At 35.3% G+C, this 23,867-nt stretch overlaps 1 protein-coding gene across 10 annotated transcripts in view; it reads right to left on the reverse strand.

The window, feature by feature from the left end:
• RNGTT (RNA guanylyltransferase and 5'-phosphatase) overlaps window positions 1–23,867 on the reverse strand; it is a 351,931-nt gene that overhangs the window by 123,195 nt on the left and 204,869 nt on the right. For 9 of the 10 annotated variants that reach the window (XM_064288922.1, XM_064288898.1, XM_064288903.1 and 6 more), the window contains one exon: window positions 10,143–10,243. In XM_064288922.1, coding sequence (XP_064144992.1) covers window positions 10,143–10,243 — 101 coding nt within the window. Of the gene's footprint in view, window positions 1–95; window positions 130–10,142; window positions 10,244–23,867 lie in introns of those variants that run through there. The other variant, XM_064288919.1, reaches the window with a different exon arrangement.

Raw genomic sequence — 23,867 nt, forward strand, 5'->3', positions numbered from 1 at the left:
TATGGGGCAGAACTGGTAAAGGGAATAAAGGATTCAATTAATACAATCAAGAAATGCAATAGAGAAAATCTTATATTCCATAAACAGTAAAATACCTTTATTGTTCTTGTCAGTATGTCCAAGGAACATCTAGAAAAGTCAACATATGATGCTAAAGACAACAAAATTTCAAAAAGTTACAGATTTTATAGTCTAGATTTTCTGATTAAAATTAGGAATAAACAACAAAAAAATTTTTTTTTAACAAAAGCTATTTTAAAAAGATAAAAGCCATTTTTCAAAATTATATATAAGATTATATATTGGATTTTGATAATATTTAAACCCTGACAGACCAATCACAAAGCTAGGTATACCTTTCACAAATTAATCCTAAATTTTCAACCTCAGGCTCCAAGAAGCTATGTTTTCTCCTCTCTTTACATGTTTAAGTAACAGCCTTAGGCATATAATCATTCTTTTTTGTTAAGTTCCAGTATGCCATAATATCAGAAACATTATTTAAGTGATTCAAAAATGAATTTCAAATCTATTTATTAAATGAATTTCAAATCTGTTTTTTTCTGTTATGCCTAAACTTCTGTTATTCCATATTTTTCTTACTCACTTGTAATAAGACAGTCGTTCTCTTAATATTGCCTCATTTCCAAAGGTCAAGATGCTCCCTCCACATAAGGCTTAAGAAAATGAAAAGCTTTTAAGCAGTTCATGTGTGGCAGAAGTATTTGTGAATTGTTCCACCATAATTAAAAGCTTGGTTCTTAAGAAATTACCAAATTTAATTTTATAATAGATCATTGTAATTCAGAAATTTAACTTTAAAAATAGACACTGAATGTATTCCAGTGCCTGGCACACAGGAGGGAATGAACAAATGAATGCTCAACAAGGATGAGGCTAGCAACAAAGTACTGGAGGTTAAATTCTTAGCGATATTATACTTTGGTTGAAAGGTGTCTATTGCTCTAGATAATATTTGGCCACCTGAACTTGTATGCAACATTTCATGTATGTGTTCCTCAGCCTTTTCTTTATGCTTTACAACAATGACATATTTTTAAAATACAGATCCCCTTTAAAAGACATAGAATGGTCCTCACTGAAGGTTTGTATAATGCTTTCTCATGATTGATTCGGGTTATACATCGGCAGTCAGATCCTACAGAAGTGAGACACCTGATGTCCCATGTTCCCCTCACTACTGATGTTAATTTTGGTAAGCCAATCAAAGGGTCGTTTAATTCTCAGACGCATAGTTACTTTTTTTCCCTTTGCAAGTTATAAGCAATCTGTAGGAAGACATTTTAAGACCATGCAAATATCCTGCTTCTCATAAAAATTCCCCTAGGCTTAGCATCCATTGATTATTTTTGCCTGAGCAAATCATCACTATAACAGTAGCAAAATGATGATTCTCCAACTCCAGGACCCCTTCCACAATCAGTATTCTGCTAAAAGCAAGAGTTCTTCTTTTGTCCGATTTATTATCATTAGAGACTCATGGATTCCTATTTTCTTCAAGGTTTATTATTCATTACTGTTGTTGATTATTTTGGTGTTCAAATTATTCAAGGATTTGGCCAATGGGAGCCCCTTAAGTTGTCTCCTCTGTACTGTTGACATACTACCATCTTTTTTTTCTTTTAAAAGCACTTTGCTATTTTCTGGCATAAGATGTTCTAGTTTTGTCATGTATCTTCCCCTAGAGGAGGGCTCTGACAGTAGGGAATGATATCAGAAACCAATATATCAGTGTGAGATGTGCTCGTTATTCCTGGCTTGTCCTGCTTCTAAGTCCTTTCAGTATAGAGAGTTAGAAAATATATGTGTGTAAACGTATTACCCACACACATACACATACATACACAAATATAGATTATACATCTATATATACTCATATACATATACATCCACTTAGATCAAAAATTATAAATCATCTCAAAGGATTTCTCACTGCCTTTCTCCATTCCATATTTGTATCTCTTGTCTTCCTTAGTGAGAAATCTAACAACATTAATATCATTTGTTCAATCCTACAGTATCCCTAAAATAGTTCAGAATTTTTATATCCAAAGCACTACAAAAAAGAAACCTAGTAAAAAAGAGTTCAAGATTTATTTGAAGTTCGTCCCATCCCATCTCAGAAGACGCAAGGTCTACAGACAAATACTGTGGCCTAAGTAACAAGCTTCTTACAACATAACAGGCAACTCAGAGAAACTGCAATTAAGAAAAACATACATTACATGACAACAAATGAGATAAAGGTTCTCATTGCATAGTATTAAAATGGATAAATATAAATATGATGAAGGAAACTTGATACTAATTTCTGTTTAGCAAATTAGCAAGTGAAGATAAGTACTGTATTTTTACGCAAATAACGCACACATTATACTTTATCTGCGAACTGTGCAACTCCCCTCGCTATCTTCGTTATGTGAGCTATACCGTGTATTATATGCCTATGGGCATGTTATTTACAAGGATACTGTTAGTTGTGGGAAAAATATGGTAATTTGACTCCAGTGAGGTCATAAGCAGATGCTTTAAAACCATATATTCCTTTTCTCCTACTCGTTACTTGTAGGCATTTTGATTATGGTATTTGATTTTGGTAGATGGTCTGGGAACGATTTCCGTAGGAGGTAGGAAGGATGAAATGAAAAAGTTAACAGGAAATTACTAATACGTAAGAGATAGATAGCCAAAGGAACTGTAAAGAGGTCAATTACAGATTCTCCTTTCCTCTCCCAGCCTACACTGTAAACAAAACATAAACCAGAATGATGAGAACAGCAACAATTTAAAGGACTGAAATCGAAGGGAGCATTTGTCTTAAAGAATGTTCAGTTGATAAAGATATTCTGGAATTAAATTAACCAAAGTAGTTACTACAGGCCATTTGTTAGGAGATGAAAACTGCCATTGTTATATATTAAAAATATGATCTGCTATATGCCAAGTAGTTTAGTGATTAAGTGTTCTATGTAATATTGGTTATATCAGTGTTTTATCTCTAATTTCACTTCCTTAGAATTTTTTTTTTAACGAAGTAAAAATAAGAGTTAAGCAATTCATTTCAAAATAGAGGTGTGTATGTGTGGAGAGGGGAGGCTCTGGTCAGCAAAGTAATAGGACTTGTTTACCCACAGTTTATTAGCTATATTTTTGGTGACTTAATCTTTCTTAGATAAGAACATTTTTCAACATTCTGAATAATATTTTACCATTATAATTCTTTCTTAAAAATGAGAATACTAGCTCAAATAAGCATGAGAAATAGAATTAGTCATTCTATTTTTAAAATAAATCTGAGCAAAAGAAAAAAACATACACTCAAGTCAGCAGAGTAAGAGGATCTTTCATACATTTTCAATGGGAGGAAATGTAGAACCAGGTAGTAGATTCTACTTATTCCATTGTGCTTGCTATTAAGCTATCATTCCTCAACTTCAAATACACGGACTTAAGCTGGCTAACAGACCTGAAATCTTATATACAACTACTAACCTGGCAAACACTTTTACCTCTATACCAACCTAGAGAACTAGTAAAAGAAGTATGTCTTTGCCTGGTATGACCAACAATATACCTCAGGGCCATCAACTCTTTTGCTCTTTGCCATAATACACTCCACAGAGATAGTAGTCATTTTAACATTACACAGAGCATAACACTGATACACAATACTACCAATTTTGGACTTAATATGCTTACTTGAAGTAATGAGGAAGAAGGAGCAAGTTCTTTAGATACCTTCGTGAGATATGTATGGCAAAGGAGATGGGAGATAAAGTCCACAAAAATAAAGGGGCCCATCATCTAAGTAAGGTTTCTAGGGGTACAATGGTCTGAGGCCTGTCATGATAGCCTCTCCAAGGTGAAAGACAAATTACTGTACCTGCACTATCTACTACTAAAAAAAGGGACACAACACTTGACAAGCGTTTGTGGATTTTGAAGCAGTACTCCAACTCATTTACCAAGTAACCTGCTAGGCTATCATTTTTAGGTCGGGATCAGAGAAAGAGAAGGCTCTGGCAGCAAGTCTAGGCTGCCCTGTCACTTGGGCTTTATAACCCAGTATACCAATTGTCTGTAGTCTCTAGCAAGCCCTAACAGGAGAATCACAGCACAAATCTTTAGGGTTTTAGAGCAAAACCGTGTCATTTTCTAAAGATCATTATTCTTTTGAGAAACAGATCCTACCTTGCTACTAGGCCCTGATAAAGACTGAAGGCCTAATGATGGGAACCAAGAAACATGTGATGACCAAGCTGTCCATGAAGAACTAGATGTTGTTTGACACACTAAGCCATAAGGCGTAGGCATGGTAGGAACAAACTATCATTAAGTGGAAATGCTCTATAAGATATTGAATATGAGCAGGTTCAGAAGACACAGGTAGATGTACTACTATCTCTTCTAAATCACTGCCTTCCTTTCTTCAATCCATACCCAACATCATGGAAAACTCCTTATAACGATATGAATAAAGAAGAAACAGCTATAAAGAAACAGTTTACACAACCAGAAAGTATGCACTACGGCAGAGTAATAGCCTGAAGGATACCAGTGATGGGAATATTTCCTGGTGGGCTAAACTTGAAGCAGTACAGTCTGGACCGAGAGATGGCCACAAGAGCAGATCCACGCTAATTTATCGGCAGCTGGCAGTAGTTCAGAAGGTCGACCAGGGATATGGAAACAGTAAGATTGAAAGATTAGTGACAACAAGGTCTGAGTACGTAGAAGGACCTCTCAGAATAGACAGATTATGAAAAAATCTGCACTCTAAGTGAATGTCCACTAAAGGGCACAGAGGAGACACTCAATAATCAGGCAGACGTGACAGCTCATTCTGAATGTCCATCAGTTTCTTTCCCTGAAATGAGCCATAGAGGCAGAAGTGGAGGTTACGCATGGGCTCAACTACTTGGACTCATCTCTTACCAGGGATGACTGAGCCACAGCTAGCCCTGAGTGTTCAACCTACCAATAGCATGGACAAACACTGAGCCCCTGATACAGGTAGCCAGCTACTTGATGGCAGGTTGATTCCACAGAGGTCTATTATGGAGGGGGCAGCAAGGGATCCTCACTAGATTACATGTATATTCCAGATAATCTATTCCTTTCCTGTCCCTTAAGCTTCTGTCAACACAACCTTCTGTGAACTTTGGAATGTCTTATTCATTAACATGGTTTGCCACAAAACACTGCTTCTAATCAAGCAAAATAACACGTGTGACTCACTCCTCTTACCCCACCACCTAGAAGCAGCTGACTTAACAGAACAGTAGAATGGTCAATTAAAAGTAACATCATGTCACCAGTTAGTAGACCACATCTTAAAGGGATGGTGGTCTATCTTACAGGATGTAATAGATGCTCTGAATTTGTAACCAAATATATGGTACAGCTTCTCTCTTTGCCAAAATACATGGCTTGAGAAATCAACAGACGGAAATGGGAGTGGCTCTTCTCAGTTTTACACCTAATAATCTACCCAGAGAATTTTTGCTTCCCATCCCTGCAACTTTGTGCCAGATGGTTTGGAGATTTTGATTCACAAAACAGAAATGCTTCTACACTGCAGAACACAAGAATGGTTCCACTGAATCAGAAATTAAAACTGCTAACTGACCACTTTGTGCTCCTCATGTAACTGGACCAAAAGGCAAAAAAAGGAATTACTCTACTGGCTAAACTACTGATCCTACTACCCAAGAAAAATTGGGTTGCTGCTACACAACCCAACAGGAAGGACTATGTCTGGAACCCTGGGGATTCTTTGAGGTGCCTTTTAGCACTTTCATGTCCAGTAGTAAAATTTAATGGAATCATTACAGAAACCAAAATGGGCAGCATCAATGAGAATTCATGCTTTTTTGGAATAGAGATTGGAGTAACCCCAAGCAAAGAATCTTATCTAAAGTCCTGACTGAGAACAAAGGGAAAAACAAAATGGACTGTAGAAGAAAAAAGTTTCAACTTATGGTCTCATGACCAGTAACAGGATTGTTGATGTTTGCTAACTTCACAATTTAGTTATTAGGTAACGAAATATTCAGATGCAACTGTGATTGAATTTGAACATAATTAAAATTTCCCAAAAACAGTTATCATAAGCTGTCTCCCAGAAATGGATACATTATTGTTGGAATAATAAGTGTCCTCACTTTGAAGATATAGTGAGAGAATATCTGCATCTTGTTAAGTGAAAGAATAATGTTGTTTCTTCTGTTTTATGGACATTCAACTATGTACAGAAGTATATGGATGCTAAATAACTAACAAAGTGGACTGTGCTATTATTAAGCTCCTGTCTCTTGACTTCAAACTCACTTGTCAATGCTGTTTTATTTGCTAGAACTCTGCCAACTACATTTCTCCTCTGCCAGCGGCTCACTTGCTGCCCTGGTACATAGGTGCTGTTAGAAGGGGAACTAAAAGATTTAAGGAGATAGAAGAAGCCTGTTCTTCCCCGTTTGTAGCAATGTTTTCTACCCTAGTGGTGACAGATGATTCCAGGAGAAGCAGTTGGCTCCACTGTCTATAAAGCTCAACGCAAAGTAAACCACTAACATACAGAAAATCTATTTAAAACAAAACAAAACATTGCCATTGAGTCAATTCTGACTGATAGTGACCCTACAAGACAGAGCAGAACTGCCCCACAGGGTTTCCAAGGAGTGCCTGGTGGATCTGAACTGCCGACCTTTTGGTTAGCAGCCATACTTCTTAACCACTATGCCGCCAGGGTTTCAAAATCTATTTTAGGCCATGGTAAATCAATGTTCATAGAGTTCAAATTTTCAGAGGCAATAAGTACAAAGATCAGTTTTTATTGCCATCAATAGGGCATTCAATACAATAAAACAGATTTTTCTATTTGTATTAAATTTCAGTCTAACACGTCTATACTATAACCACTTTATTATAGCAGTGGGGTAAGACTCAAAACTATACTTTGAAAGCTTAAGGCTTCATAAGAAATTACTTCTAACATTTTTCAAAGATTGGTATGTATATTGTATCTTTCCAGATATTCATTCTATTCTAAGCTTTGTAGAAATATTTAGAAGCACAATTAAGGAAACAAATTAGCTTGTTTATGGTATTTTAATATATTTAGTCTCAGTTCACTGGTCACATGCTATGAGTTTTATGAGTTCATGACATGACTACTCTCCTTTTAAACTATTACATGTATGCTTCTTGTAATGCCTCTCTAACATACTGAGTTGCTATTAACTATTAGATATAAACTCATTTATTTAGTGGAAACTGCTACAATACATAACATTCTTTACATGAAAAAAGCATATTACTCTAACTGAATAAAGCATTTTACATAACAGTTACCAAGTAACTTCATATTAGATACACTATTTTTAAAAACTGATATCCATGTTGCATAAATAATGTACCTATGCCAATGTAATTTGTATATTCCTATCTGAAAAATCACCTTATATAATGACATTTTAGAATATTTCACAGATATGCAAGAATCAAAAGCAATTCATTGTTTTTTTAAGAGATATTTAAATAGGTAAAATTTTAAAAGAAGAAAACATATTAACAACATAGTGAGAATAAAGCAAAATTTGGATGACAAACTACTGAACTGAATTACATTTTCCTATGGCGCCCTGCTGACGCAGTGGTTAAGAACTATGGCTACTAACCAAAAGGTTGGCAGTTTGAATTTACCAACCACTCCTTGGAAACCCTATGTGGCAGTCCTACTCTGTCCTATAGCGTCACTATGAGTCAAAATCAACTCGACAGCAATAGGTGTTTTGGATATATGTAATTGCAGGAGTCCCTCTGTGGTGCAGTTACGCACTCAACTATTGGCTGAAAGGTTGGCAGTTTGAACCCACCTAGAGGCACCTTGGGAGACAGGTCTGACAAACTGCTTCCAAAAGGTCACAGTCTTGAAAACCCTATGGAGTAGTTTTACTTTGTACACGTGGGGTCGCCATGAGTTGGAATTCACTCAGTGGCAGGTAACAACAACAACATATGTAACTGCAATGGGCAATTACACAGAAAAAAAAGACTGCCATTTTTTTGCTACTTAGAGATACGGGCATTCTATGTTTAACTTCATATAGCTTTTAAATGCTGCTAAGAATTTTTTTTAAGAATTACTACCTGTAGAAAGGACAACTACATGATTTTTCAAAACTAAAAAAAAAAAAAAATCAATAAAAGCACACACAGGTCCATACTTAACTAAATATCATAAATACAGTATTAGGCAAAATAGAAGATTTAGTAATAAAGCAATTTAATAAAATTTACTGCATCTTTGCAAGTCTTAAATTTCCAAAGATCCATAGTCATCTGTCTTAAAAAAAAAAAAAAAAAGTACAGTCCCACCAGAATTAATCTCTCCATTTCCATTGTTTTAGAAATGAGGTGGTCTTCTATAAGATATTTTTAGAAGAGGTATCGAGCTTGCCTGACTATTTACTAACACATAGGTTCCTCCGTTAACTGAAACCCAGAATATCTGTACACCAGGTTCTTTGTCAGAAGAATAATCCTGAATTTAATGTTTATCAATATTTATCCAAAGTTAAGAGAAATAATATATTTGAAAACTGGAAAATACATATGTGTGTGTGCACATGTATGTATGTATGTGTGTGTGTGTGTGTGTGTGTGTGTGTAGACAGATAGATGTTCCATCTATAAATACCTAAACCACACTATTTAGGGGACCCAAATACTTGTTCTGATTAAACTGTACTTGGGCATTAAGTCGCAAGTCTTTATTTAAGGATATAAAATATTAAATACCGTATTTTTGAAACTGACACCTGTACAGCCTTATTAAACCCACTTTTTACCTAGGATGTAAACAGGATATAGTTCACTACATTACACAGCATCCTCTTTATGAGAAATCACAGTCTCTGAAGAGACTACTTTAATCTTATGGAGTCTGGACTCAGATAACTGATCACATATCCCTCTTTCCAACAGCTACAAAAAGGCAAACTTGCAATTTACGTTTGGCAAGTACAAAGGATTTCATGGCACGCACTGGTAAGCTTAAATCTCTCTGCTAGAGTTATCTTATTTGGTTTTCACTCTAATTTTCTCTTCATGATTTCCTTGACTAAGCATTTCTTATTTTGTTGTAATATATTCACTTACATAAGATGCCTTAAAAATTCCTGCCTTAAAAAAGGTGAAATAAAACAAAGCTTTGGAAAAACAATGGAAATATTCTTATATCATCTTTTATTCTAAAAAGGCAACCAATAAAGACAAAAAAGATTTAACAGTAAATGAAAAAATTACCACTTGCTGAACATTATGAAAAAGATTTTTTATTAAGATAAAATTCAACAATTAAATCTTTGCTGTAATAAAGTATGGATAAAATTTTGCTCTAAAATGCAAACATGAGCAGTAATCCTTCAAAATAAAAAATACTTATTTCAATATATTTAATTATAATGGCAATGATCATGTCTTATATTTGTAAGTCATTTGACAGGCTTATTTTTAGTAAAATCAATTTTTACTTTTACAATTTAAAAAAGTCTTTTTTTATATTAGAAATAACTGTTGTTAAAAAAGAGGATTTTAAGAATAAATTACCATTACCTGTTGTCGTCGAGTCGATTCCAACTCACAGTGACCCTATAGGACAAAGTAGAACTGCCCCATAGTTTCCAAGGAGAGCCTGGTGGATTTGAACTGTCGACCTTTTGGTTAGCAGCTGTAGCACTTAACCACTATGCCACCAGGGTTTCCAAGAACAAATCAGTGAAGTTTAAATGATAATACAGAATGTTAACTGTTACAGGTCAAAGAAGCAATCTGTGAAAATTAGATAGTATATGTAAAAAACCAAGCCAAACTCATTGCCATCAACTCATAGCAACCTTAAAGGACAGGGTTTCCAAGGCTGTAATCTTTACAGAAGCAGAGTGCCACATCTTTCTCCAGCGGAGTAGCTGATGGGTTTGAACCGGCAATCTTGTGGTTAACAACTGAGCACTTAATTACTGTGCTGCCAGGGCTCCTAGAGTACCCAGTAAACAGTGTGCAAACAGCATTATCTCATGTAAAAATGGGGGGGAGGGGGCGGGAGGTGAGTGTACACTTACCCTTCTCCTCCCATTCTTGTTATCTTTAGGCGAAAATCCACAGAATTCAAACTGGGAGGCTTCCATTTCAGAATATCATCACATCGGCCAGGCTTATATTTCTAAAGTGAGTTAAAATGACAATAATAATTAATAAGTAGCTTTTTTTAAAAGCCCTGAACACTCAATTTATTGAACAGTTACATCTATTTTTTATTAAGCAAAATTACTATTTCTTTTCTGAATATAATTTTTGTTATTGTCAACCAATGAGTGAGGCTGTTATCTATCCTTTTGTCAATGGCCTTTGTCCTTTTGCGCATGCCAAAGACATGTAGATTCTTGTCTGTGGAAGTTCAAAAAAAAAGAAAAATTCAGTTATTCTATCCAACCTTTCCATGACTCAAAGTCTGATGATAATATTTTTTCTTGTTCAACTTTACCAAGGCAAAATTTAAAATGAATAAAATCAGCCAATTTGAACTGTCTTATTTAATGAGCTTTGACAAATTGATACCTACGTAACTATCACCAAAAGCATGATACAGAAATATTTCAATCACCCCTAAAAGTTCCCTCATGAGCAATTTGCAACCAATTCCTTCCTCCAGCCCTCTGGCAACAATTAATCTGCTTTCTATCACTCCATGTGTGCCTTTACTAGAATTCATAAAATATTCTTAACATAAAGATTTTGAGATTCAGCTATGCTGATTCATGTATTATTAGTTTGTTCCTTTTTACTGCAAAGTAGGATTCCATGTTATATATATACCACAAACTGTTTATGCATTGATAAGTTAATGGATATCTGGGTTGTTTCCAGTTTTTGGCTATCACGAATGATGCTGCTCTGAACATTCGTCAACAAGTTGTATGGACATATGTTTTCATTTCTCTTTTCTTTCCCCCTCACTCTTGATTTCATACCGAAAGTGGAATGGCTGGGTCACATGATTAATGTATGTTTAACTTCATAATAAACTGCCTATCTGTTTTCCAATGTGGCTGTACCATTTCCATTCCCACTAGCAATGCATGAGATGTCCAGTTGCTCCACATCCTCCCCAGAACTGGGCAATGTCAGTTTTTTTAATTTTACCCATTCAGTGGGTATGCCTCCTAATTTTAATTTGCACTTTCCTACTGAACCAATAAACAACATCATGATAAATGGAGAAAAGACTGAAGTTTTCAAGGATTTCATTTACTTGGATCCACAATCAACACCTATGGAAGCAGCAGTCAAGAAATCAAACGCTGCACTGCATTAGGCAAATCTGCTGCAAAAGACCTCTTTAAAATGTTGAAAAGCAAAGATGTCACCTTGAAGACTAAGGAGCACCTGACCCAAGCCATAGAGCTTTCAATCGCCTTCATACACATGCAAAAGCAGGACAATGAATAAGAAAGACAGAAGAATAATTGATGCCTTTGAATTGTGATGTTGGCAAAGAATATTCAATATACCAGGGACTGCCAAAAGAACAAACAAACCTGTCTTTAAAGAAGTACAACCGGAATGCTCCTTAGAAGCAAGGATGGCAAGGCTATGTCTCACATACTTTGGACATGTTATCAAGAGGGATCAATCCCCGGAGGACATCATGCTTGGTAGAGGGTCAGGAAAAAAAGAGGAGGACCCTCAACAAGATGGACTGACAGAGTAGCTACAACAATGGCTCAAGCATAACAACTGTGAGGATGGTGCAGGACTGGGTAGGGTTTCATTTTGTTGTACATGGGGTCGCTATGGGTTGGAACTGACTTGACAGCACCTAACAACAATGACAAAATATGTTGAAAGTCTTTTCATGTGTTTATTTACCATCTGTTATGGGTTGACTTGTGCCAAAATGATATGTGCAAGTCCTAACCCCCAGTCCCTATGAATGAGACCTAATTTGGAAATAGCGTCTTTACAGAAGTAATTTGTTAAGTCAACGTGAAGTCATACTGGAGGAGAGTGGAGTAGGCCTTTATCCAAAATGATCTTAGAAGAGACACTGACAGAGGGAAGAACACCATATGAAGACACAGACACTTCCATGTGAAGACAGAAGCAGAGATGGGAGTTATCTGCCAAAAGCCAAGAATGCCTGTGAGAGAGTATCAGAAGATGAAAGAGACGAGGAAAAAATCTTTCCACACAGCCTTTAGAGAGAGCAAGGTTCTGAGGACATCCTGATTTCAGACTTCTAGCCTAAATTGTGAGAGAATAAATTACTGTTGTTTTAAGTTTGTGATACTTTGTTACAGCACTAACACATCATCTGTATACCTTCTTTGAGGGCAGTGGCTGTTCAGTTGTAGAATTCTCGCCTTCCGTGAAGGAAACCTGGGTTGGATTCCAAGCCAATGCACTTCAAGTGCAGCCACCAACCATCTATCAGTGAAGGCTTGTATGTTGCTGTGATGCAGAGCTTCCAGACTAAGGCAGACTAGGAAGAAAGTAGATCTGGAGATCTACTTCCAAAAAAAAATCAACCAGTGAAAACCCTATAGATCACAACAGTCCAATCCTGTTATGCATAGGGTCTCCAAGAGTAAGAAGCTGACATGACAACAGCCAACAATATATCTTCTTTGGTGAAGTGTCTGTTGAAATATTTTGCCCCTGTTTTCACTGGGCTGTTCATATCCTTATTATTGAGTTGTAAGCTGTTTATATATTCTGGATAAAAGCCTATAGGCACTGCAAATATTTTCTGTCTTAAATTTTCTTAACAATTTTCTTTTGAAAAGTGAAGTTTTTAACCTCTATGAAGTCAAAATTGTCTATTAAAAAATGATTAAAAATTAGTCAATTTTTAAACTTTATAATTCATGCTTTTTGTGTTTTATTAAGGAATCTATCTATCCTGAAGCCACTATATTTTTCTACTATGTTTTCTTAGAGAAGTTTTACAGTTTTAGCTCTCATTTTAAGGTATATGATCCATTTCAAGTTAACTTATTTGTATGATATAAAGTAAAGGACTAGGTTCACTGTTTGGCATATGGATACGGGTACTAAAAAAGTCCCAGTTACTGTAGCTTTATTTTGTTAGGTCCCAGTGAACTGATTCCAACTCATAGCGACCCTATATACAACATAACGAAACACTGCCAAGTCTTGCAGTCTTGAGTCATCCTCACAACATTTTCTACATTTAAGCCCATTGTTGCAGCTACTGGGTCAATTCACCTCACTGAAGATTTTTCTCTTTTCCACTGACCCTCAAAATCGGGTTGTGTAAGTCTTCAAACTTTGTTCTTTTTCAAAACTCTTAGCTAATGCTGTCTATTTGCATTTCTACCAAAAATTTTAAAATCAGTTTGTAAATTTCTATGATAAATAAAAGCCTAATGACATTTTAATTAGGATTACACTGAGTCAAGAAATGAATTAGGAGAGAACTGAAATCTCAACAATATTCAACGTTCTGATTCATGAATATATTGTAAATCTATTTATTTAGGTCTTCTTAAATTTCTCTCAGCAATGTTCTGTGGTTTTCAATACACAAGCTGTATACAACTTTTGTTAAATTAACTCCTAATAATTTCATATTTTTGGTACTATTATAAATCATACTTTTAAAAAATTTTCAAGTTCCCCATATTTCATTGCTAGTTTATAGAAATACAATTGATTTCTGAATACTGGCACTTGTACTGTGACTTTACTGAATTTCCTTACAAATTCTAGCGACGTTTTTGTAAATTTGGGGGAAATTCCTATAGACAATCATGTCATTTGAGAATAAAGGCAGTTTTACTTCTTCCTTTCTAATCTGTATCCCTTTTACTTCTTTTTCTTGCCTTCCAGCATTGGCAAAGTCATATAATACAGTGTCATATATGAGTGAAAAGGGCAAGCACCTTTGTCTTTTTCATGATTGTAGGGAAAAAGCATTCAGACAGTTAACGTTAAATATTAAGTTAGCTATAGGTTTTAATATAGATGTCTTTTATGAGGTTAAGAGAATTTTCCTTCTATTCCTAGTTTGATAAGAGTTTTTTACTATAAAAGGATCTTAAATTTTGTAAAATGCTTTTTACATACATTGAGATATAACTCTGTTAATAAAGATCATTATACGTACTGACTTTTCAATATTATACCAATCTTGCATTTCAGATGAGCCACATATGGTCATAACGTATTACAGTTCTAATATAATGGTAAATTTTCTGTGAGGACTTGAATGTGGATTCTGCTATTGTTGGAGGGAGAGTTCTATAAATGTCATCTGGGACAAGTTGGTTAATAATGCTGTGCAAGCCTTCTAAATCTTTGTGGATTTCCTGTCTGTTGTACCAATTACTGAGAAATTTTAAGATCTTCAACTCAAATAACAAATTTGTCTATTCCTCTTTTCCACCAATTTTTGTTTCATGTACTTTGAAACTATTAGGTGCAGACAAACTTAATATTGTTATGTTCTCTTCAGAAATTGACTTATTTAATATAAAAAGACCCTCTTTATCTGTGGTAATATCCTTGCCCTTAAATATACTCTGATATTAACACAGGCATTCCAGGTTTCTCTTTATAACGTCAGCATGGTATATCTTTAGCTACAGTTTATTTTAGCCAATATATCCCTTAAGCTTAAACTGGATTTCTTGCAGTCAGTATACAGCTAGGCCTTCACTCAGGCCTCTAATCTTTAATACATATTTTTACATTGGAGGCTTCAAAATTCAATTCAAATGAACTCAAAAATATTTGCAAAACATCTTCTTAAGTGTACAAACTTTGTATATTTGGCAGTGTCTGTCAAAAGTAAACAAACTTTGGTTCCTTCTCCACCAACCATATAATTTGTTAGAAGCAAACGGTTACAGAAGGAAAGTATGTTTTAAATGGGTTCAGAGAACACAGTGAAGACAGAAAATGTTTTACCTGGGTAACTTAAGTACTGAATACACAGGAACAAATATTGCAAGCCTTGAATGATGGATAATATTCATTCATCAGCTTTGAAACATAAATATGAGCAAAAACGCAAGGATGGAAAAATATAGGATCTATTGAAGGAGAGATAAGTATGCAAATTCAGTGAGGGCATTATAAAAGTGTGGCCATATTATGAGAAAGCACTTATTTAGAAAGGAGAAAATAAGTGTTCTCATTACCAATTTTATTTTTTTTAATATACAGCTCAAATCTTATTCTAACAGATTTTTATAAATTTGAGAAAAATAGCAAAAACCATAGTCAGAGGCTCATTTATTTCAAACAGAATTCCATATAATGACAATTTAGCATAATTTAGTATAACTTAAGTTTTACTAAGAAAGACAAATCACTGGAGTTGATACAAAAGACATTGTATCTGTAGCACATTTAAGAATACAATATATACTATTTCCCCCCCCACACCCCGTTTTGTGTTTAAACATAAATGAATACAAAATCAAATGGGTAATATTTCAATGGAAGTTTCTGCCTATTTATTTGTACTGAAAGATTATTTAGGTAATATATATCCTTCAGGAGGATGACAGGTATCTTTAAAATAGACTTGCTTTGCATATAAATATTTTAGAAATGTTGAACTTCTAAGATTCCAGATTCAGACAAATTTAATCTGTTTTCCTAACAAAGCATATTTGAAAGAAAACGCCCTATGCCTCTTAGTAACAACGGCTCACTCTGGTAGTGGGTGATTTAAAAAAAAGTGGAAGAAAAGAGTGTCAGCAAGGATGAATGGGCTGAAAAAGGAATAGTGAGCTTATATAGTTTGAAAAAGGTTATGTCCATCCTATGCCTACACCATTCACAACCTCTGCCAAGTGAATTTCATACTCCTAGACAAACCATCACTTACTTCTGTTCCCTGTTTCTTTACTTAAGTGACTATGAGTATGAGAGCACTGAGAAATCAACATCAATGTAAGTTATTAAATAATATTTATAAGAATGTACATTCTATATCAGCAAAAAGCATGTCTAATTTTGGGGCTACAAAACACCTAGTAAAAGGCTCAATAAATACTTGATGAAGGATAAAAATACAGAATTTCAAAACTTACTATAAACTTAAATCTCAGGTACATTTAATTACAAAAATAACTGAGATTATGAAACAATTTAAGATAGCAATATTCATGAAAGATTATGTATATAAATCATTGCCAAAAGGATTCCTTTTTTCATGATCCACAAAATAATAAATGCAAAGATATTATATAATATCTTAAGCCTTTTAAAAATATTTATGAGTTACCAAACCTGAAGTACAACCCTGCTGAACTATCAAGGATACAAAAACATCCTTTCAAGCTACATGTTCCAGTGTATAATTAGAGAGTAATGCATTTTAATTTCATTAAATTTACCAGCATATATCTAGACTGAAATAATTATCAAAGCTATATTTAACTAACACATTTAATACTTATTTCTATAGAAATAAATCTGATTTTACCAGGTGAGCTGTCAAATAAAAAAGTGGGAATACATTATATCTGGAGACAATTACCAATTTCACCTAAGATATCCACTGTCATCTTAAAAAAAAAAAAAGTAATAAATGCAAATGCCAGGCAACCAAGTAAAATGTTTAGCAAAGTGTTTATCAAATGAAAACAGAACCTGGCCTGGAGGTGGAAGATGTCCATGTGCAAAACAGAAGTCTCTAAAACTAAAATAGAGAAAACTAAATGAAGGCATAAGTGATATATTTGTTGTATAAAGCAATATTCTCAACTAGGGGCAATTTTATACCCTAGGTATATTTGGTAATGTCTGGAGACATTTTTGTTTGTCACACTGGGGATAGAGGGGGTGGACCTAGTAAGTAGAGGCCACGATGCTCTGCTAAACATGCTACAGTGCACAGGACAGTCACCTACCACAAAGAATTATCCAGCCCAAAATGTCAACTGTACCAAATTTAAGAAACCCTGCTGCAAAGAAAGCTAGTAGTAATAACAGTAAAGAAGGGTAAGATATTTTAGTCTTTCTCTGTCTCTACTAGTTGTTACTAACTTAATGATTTTAAGCAAGGTCAAACTGTGGGCCACATCTATTTAATTTGTAAAAATGCAATAATAGCATTTTGTTTGTCTACATATCTAAAAATGCTTTGCAGCCCTATGCTACTGTATGATTTCCACTAGTAATGTGAGCAGGTATGTTATCAGAATATATATTCTAGGCTGTACGCTGAGACCTGAGGCTACAAACAAGACTTCTAAGACATAATGCCATCTCCTGGTTAGAAAACCAGAACAACTCAAGACTTAACAACTTGTAAGATGCTTTGTCCATGTTTCACTGAGAAGCAAATAGGCATTCTATTGTATTTAATAAGACACGAATATCCGGTATAAAGGAAAAGTCATTCATTCAACACTAAGTACCTACTATGTACCCAGTACCATACTAGTTACTGGAGATATAAATGCTAACAAAACAGAGAGCTTGATCACAATGGGGCTTTCAGCGTAATCAGCAAGAGAGATTACAGAAAAGGGAAAGGTACTAAAATGAATCTGAACAAGAGTTGCTAAGGAAGTACAACAGAGAGACATTAAAACCAGAGTGAGGGGTAAAGGAAGGTATTCTGGTCGAGAAAAACGCCTTAATTGAATTTTGAACAACAATTAGGTTAGAAGAATGTTCCAGGCAATGAGATCAGGACCATGTATGAGTTGAAGGGAAATTTGCTAGTTTCCTGAGATTGTTTGCTCACTGCTCTATTTTGTTCTTACTGATGTATAGAGAAAAGGGTAGTTCTCCAATAAAAATACATCAAGGCAATTGCCTGGTATTCCATTTTCTGAAAAATCACAAACTTGTTAGAGAGAGCAGGGAGAGGTATCAGGCAACGAAGCAGAAGAGAATAGAGACTTCTCAGTTTTTAAAAGCTTGCCGACATTTCTCAGTTATTTTTAAAGTTTTTAATGTTACTTATGAAAACTGAAGTTCTGTAAAATCATTAAGAGAACTGATGCAGTTTCTTGGTTTATTCAGGTTGGAAATTTTGCTCAAAAACACATTTAGATTATTACTTCTATTATCTTATTTACAAGTCTTAATTTCTTCTTGCTGTTGTTGTTTAATAAAAAACAACCTGTAGCTTACACCTCTAGGAAAACAATTTTTGAAAATATTATAACTATGCAAAGACTTCTGAAACCTCAGCTTTCTGTATCTGGGCAGTTCCACAGAACTGAAAGTGATCTGAAAATTTAACCAACACGGAAACTGGGGTAGAGACAGGTTAAAAGAAAAAAGCCAGTTAGTGTCAAAACCAGTACTGGACATAGGTAAAAATATTAGAAAAATGAGAGGGCCTGAAAAGCACACAATTAAACTTCCCCTCTTTATAGATAAGCAAACTAATAACCTGAGAGGTTATGACTTGTGCCTAAGATTCCTAAATCACAATAATACAGAAATTATCTTTCTATCATTAACAAAACAAAGAATATCATTTGTCCAAAGGCAAATGATAAAAAGACGAAAAGGTTGGGTTAGATACTCCCATGAGATGAAATTACAAAACTGTTCCAAACCCAACCCATTATACATCAATTGCTTCTAACTTAGTTTATTTTGTGTGGAATGGTGACTAAGAGAGGATGCAACTGGCAAGTATCTTGGCTAGCAGGCAGAGACCTCAACCTACTAAACTTCCTCAGCACCTAAACCACTCAGTTAATTTCTGTCCCTTAAGTACCTGTGAAGGCCTACTAAACCAAGAACCTTGTTCTGTCTCTAGCACAGACCTGATCTCCCAATACACCCTGAAACTACTCTCTGGGCCCACCAAAGTGCCTCCCCTACTCTATCAATCTGCATTCTTCCACCTTACACACTGTAACGTAATTTCTTATGTCAGTTTCTTCATAGAATCTAAGCCCCATTGGGACAGAAACACCGTCTTTATCCATTTTTATATTTCCAAAATTCAGCAATGTGACTGACATATAGTAGACACTCAAAGTTTATTAGATGAAGGAAAGAGCTCAAGTATTCCACAACCCAGGATTAACTCTAAGTTAATATCCAAGGATACTGTCACCTTGTATGAAATTACATTAACTTTTAGAACTAGCTGAGTCTCACAAAGAGGTTTCTCCCATTCTATGGTAGAGACAAGTCTAAACAAAAGTGACCTACTGATAGCTGTCCAAATTCTAGATTACAAGTAACATCTGCAGTCTAGTTACCTTATATATTAAGTACTTTAACTTCCTTTTTGCTAAATTTTACTGCACTGTATCACTAAAACAATTTTCTATGTGCCTAGTATTGCTATGATAACCCAGCTCATCCTCTCAGTTAGAAAGGCGGGAAGATAATTTATTTTAAAATAAATTGAGAGTAACTTATTTTGTCCTCCTGTCAAAATTTCAGTTTAGTAGAACAATTTGATTTCCCTATAGATCAGTGATTTCACATATCTGATTTTAAAACAGCTTCAAGGGTCCCCAATTAGCTCAGGAAGCAAAGAAGTTCTGAAAAACTTGCTAACAAAAATAATTTTATGCTTCATAAATAGGATATGGCAGACAGGGAATGGAAAAACCAATAAATATTACTACATGGACTTACTCTGCTTCATTAAAAATCAACGAAAAAATATTAACATTGAACATTTATCAGCAGTTTTAAAAAACTAATGTCCACCCTGAAACTGTTGCCCTGAGATACCTTTAAACCTTAAACCAAAAATACCCCCTGAAGTCTTCTTAAAATGAAACAATAGTTTAGCTTAACCGTAAAAAATGTCTGCCTTAAGCATTATGCTCTTTTAAGGCTATATCCCATATCTATATGGGATCAAAGTGACAAGTACAGCTCAAAAAATTAGATAGGAACCTTAGGGGACAGTGAGTTTACGTTAACTGGGGAGGAACAATTCAGAAAAGGAGAGTGAGTATGATCGCACAACTCAAAGAATGTACTATGACCAATGTAACTGAATTGTACAAGTAGAAACTGTTGAACTGGTGCGTGTTTTGCTGTGTATTTTCTCAACAACAATGAGTTTAAAAAAAAACCACATATATACTAAACAGTCATTTGGGGCAGAGTAAATTTCAACATCTGAACCCAGTCTGAACAATAAACACTCTTTAAAGCTCCTATTTTCTGCCTTCTTTTTACTGTTACTCACCGTAAAATCTATGCCTAAGACTCCAACTATACTCACAATGAGAATTACTCCCAAATCTTTATCTCTAATCCCAATTTTTCTCCCAAGAAGGTCCAGGTTCTCAATTTCAAACATAAAGTATGTTAAGCACAAGCCTCCTCATAAATACCCTGATGGTAACTTAAACTTTCCGATCTAAAGCTGAATCATCTATATGCTTAAAAAAAAAAAACCACTGGTTCCTTCCCTTTCTGATTAACATGAAACTACTTTTTTTTTTTTTACTTAACATGGCAGATTCCAATCTTCTGAATCATCTTTGATTCAATCTCTACTGCTTCCACATTTCATCGTCTTCATTACTTTTTCACACAAACCACTGTGATAACATTCTAATTGATATCCCTATTATCAACAGGCCCTATCAAATACAACTGATCCAAAATATACCTGGTTAGATGGCTTAATGAATAAAATAAAGCTTCTCAGCTTAAAAACCAAAGCCACCATCCACCACTCCCAGATGTAGCCTTATTTTTCATCTCTAGTTTCATCTTCTACTGGGAGTCCCTGGTTGGTGTAAACAGTTAACATGCTGAGCTGCTAAAGAAAAGGTTGGAAGTTTGAGCCCACCTACAGGTGCCTAGGAAAAAAGGACTGGTGATTTACTTCGGAAAAACCAGCCATTAAAAAAACTCTATAAATCACAGTTCTACTCTGACACACATGGAGTTGTTACGAATTGGAGTTAACTCAACAGCAACTGGTTTTATGTCCCTTACATGGAATAATACAGTAACAATTCCTAATCAATAGCATTTACTGAGTTTTTACTTTCCACCAGCCACTGCTTTGAGTGCTAGTAAATCATTTATTCTCAGAATACCATCGTGAAGTAGGATAACTTAACATAATCCCCCATTTCACTGATCAAAAAATTGAGACATAAAGAAGTTGAGTAATATGCCCAGACAGGGTTAAGTATTCGGACACAGGTTTTTACTCAGATCCCAAAATCCATACTAACTACTACATTATACCGAGGCAATGGAAAGAGAAAAGTTTTAAGATTGTCTGTTAAGGTGTATTCAAAAGGCGTAATATAAAATGAGTCTGTAAGTCTAAGATAATAAGAAAGCAAAAGAATTACATTCAAAGTTTAAAGCAGAAACAGTTCTGAAACAGCAGGACTAACCAACATTTTGGACTAGATAATTCTTTGTTAAGGAGGGTGTTCTGTGCATTGCAGGATGCCACTAAGCCTCTACCCACTGAATCCAGTACCAATTCTTCCCACCCAGTTATAATGAAAAATGTCTCCAACAGAAAGGGCCACATACACTAGAGACTACATCAGCCTGAGACCAGAAGAACTAGATGGTGCCCAGCTACAACCAATGACTGCCCTGACAGGGAACACAACAGAGAACTTATGAGGGAACAGGAGAGCAGTGGGAAGCAGACTACAAATTCTCGTAAAATGACCAGACTTAATGGTCTGAGACTAGAAGGACCCCAGTGGTCACGGCCCCCAGAACTTCTGTTGGCCCAGGACAGGAACCATTCCCAAAGCCAACTCTTCAGACATGGATTGGACTGGACAATGGGTTGGAGAGGGATGCTGGTGAGAAGTGAGCTTCTTGGATCAGGTGGACACTTCAGACTATGTTGACATCTCCTGCCTGGAGGGGAGATGACAGGGTAGAGGGGGTTAGAAGCTGGCAAAATGGACATGAAAAGAGAGTGGAGGGAGAGAGCAGGCTGTTTCAGAGGGGGAGAGTAATTGGGAGTATGTAGCAAGGTGTATATAAGTTTTTGTTGGAGAGACTGACTTGATTTGTAAGCTTTCACTTAAAGCAGAATAAAAATTAAAAAAAAAAAAAATCTCCAGACATTGTCATATGTCCCCTGGGTGAGAGGGGTATAAAATCACCCCAACTGAGAACCATTGGTTCAAAGTATGCATTTATTCCTCCCCCCCGCCCCCGCCCAACAAATACAAACTGATCAATTACTAAGTCTGCATCAACCTCTGTGTTAAAGGTCAGAGAGATAAAAACAATGGAGGATTTCAGGCAAATAAACAATTATAATAAATTGTGGGAATTTTTACAACATATTAAGTACAGAGTGCTGTGACAGCATGAAATAGGTAGAGACCAGAGGAACTTAAGACATTCAGAATGCCTGCAGTATACACATAAAACACAGTACTCAATATTCATTTTCCTGAAAGTCTACTATGATAAAAAAAAAAAAAAATGATACAGGTACCAAAAATATCACTGTGAATGAAACAGACATGGTTCCTGAGTTCATACTACTTACAGTCTAGTGAGGGAAATAAAATTTTTTTTAAATAACTAAAAGTTTTATTAAAATAACTAAAAGCTTTGTTAAAAGTTTTGACAGACTGACAAGAGAGCCTTGCAGGATCACAGAACAGAGTCACAACTCACCTTGTCAGACTGGGCTTCCCCAAGGAAATAACATCTTATTTGATAATTGAAGGATGAACTGGAGTAATACAAAAAAAAGGAGGAAAGCAGTTTGAGGTGGAATGAATAGCTTGTGTAAATATGTGCCCATTACAGACTATGGTTCTTAAAAAAACTGAATTGGTCTACGTAGAAAGAGCCACTACAGTTATCACTGAACAAGAGGAAAATCACAAAATCTGTGAATTGTAAAATGTGTGCTTTTAAACAGTTTCTTCTAAAATTCAGAATTGCTCTAAGCATTTGGGATAGCTAGATAACAAATAGAAAAGAAAGAACAGGCCAAAATAGATGTCAGAAGAGACTCTGAAACTTGCTCTTGAACGCAGAGTAGCTAAAGGGAATGGAAAAAAATGATGAACAAAAAGAACTGAAGTAAAGATTTCAGGAAGTGGCTGAAGGAGACAAAATAAAGTATTATAATGAAATATGCAAAGACCTGGACTTGGAAAACCAAATGGGAAGAACACGCTCAGTCTTTCTCAAGCTGAAAGAACTGAAGAAAAAATTCAAGCCTCAATTTGCAATACTGAAGGACTCTGGGCAAAACAGTGAACGACGAGGGAAGCATCAAAAGACGACAATACAAATATGGAGTCACTGTACCAAAAATAACTGGTCAACATTCGACCACTTCAGGAGGTAGCATATGATCAAGAACGGATGGTACTGAAGAAAAGAAGTTCAAGCTGCACTGAAGGCACTGGAGAAAAACAAGCCTCCAGGAATTGACAGAATACCAACTAAGATATTTCAACAAACGAACACAAAGCTGGAGGTGCTCAGTCAACTATGCCAAGTAATTCTGAAGACAGCTGCCTGACCAACCAACTGGAAAACATCCATATTTGTGCCCATTTCAAAGAAAGGTGATCCAACAGAATGCAGAAATTATCAAATATTCTTAACATCACATACAAGTAAAATTTTGCTGAAGATAACTGAAAAACAGTTGCAGCGGTGTGTTAACAGGGAACTGCTAGTAATTTAAGCCGGATTCAGAAGAGGACACTGAATGAGAGGTATCACTGCTGATGTCAGATGGATCTTGACTGAAAGGAGAGAATACCAGAAAGATGTTTATCTGTGTTTTATTGACTATGAAAAGGCATTCAACCGTGTGGATCATAACAAATTACAGATAACAC

The sequence above is a fragment of the Loxodonta africana genome, chromosome 1 (assembly GCF_030014295.1).
Source record: "Loxodonta africana isolate mLoxAfr1 chromosome 1, mLoxAfr1.hap2, whole genome shotgun sequence".
Classification (NCBI taxonomy): Eukaryota; Metazoa; Chordata; class Mammalia; order Proboscidea; family Elephantidae; genus Loxodonta; species Loxodonta africana.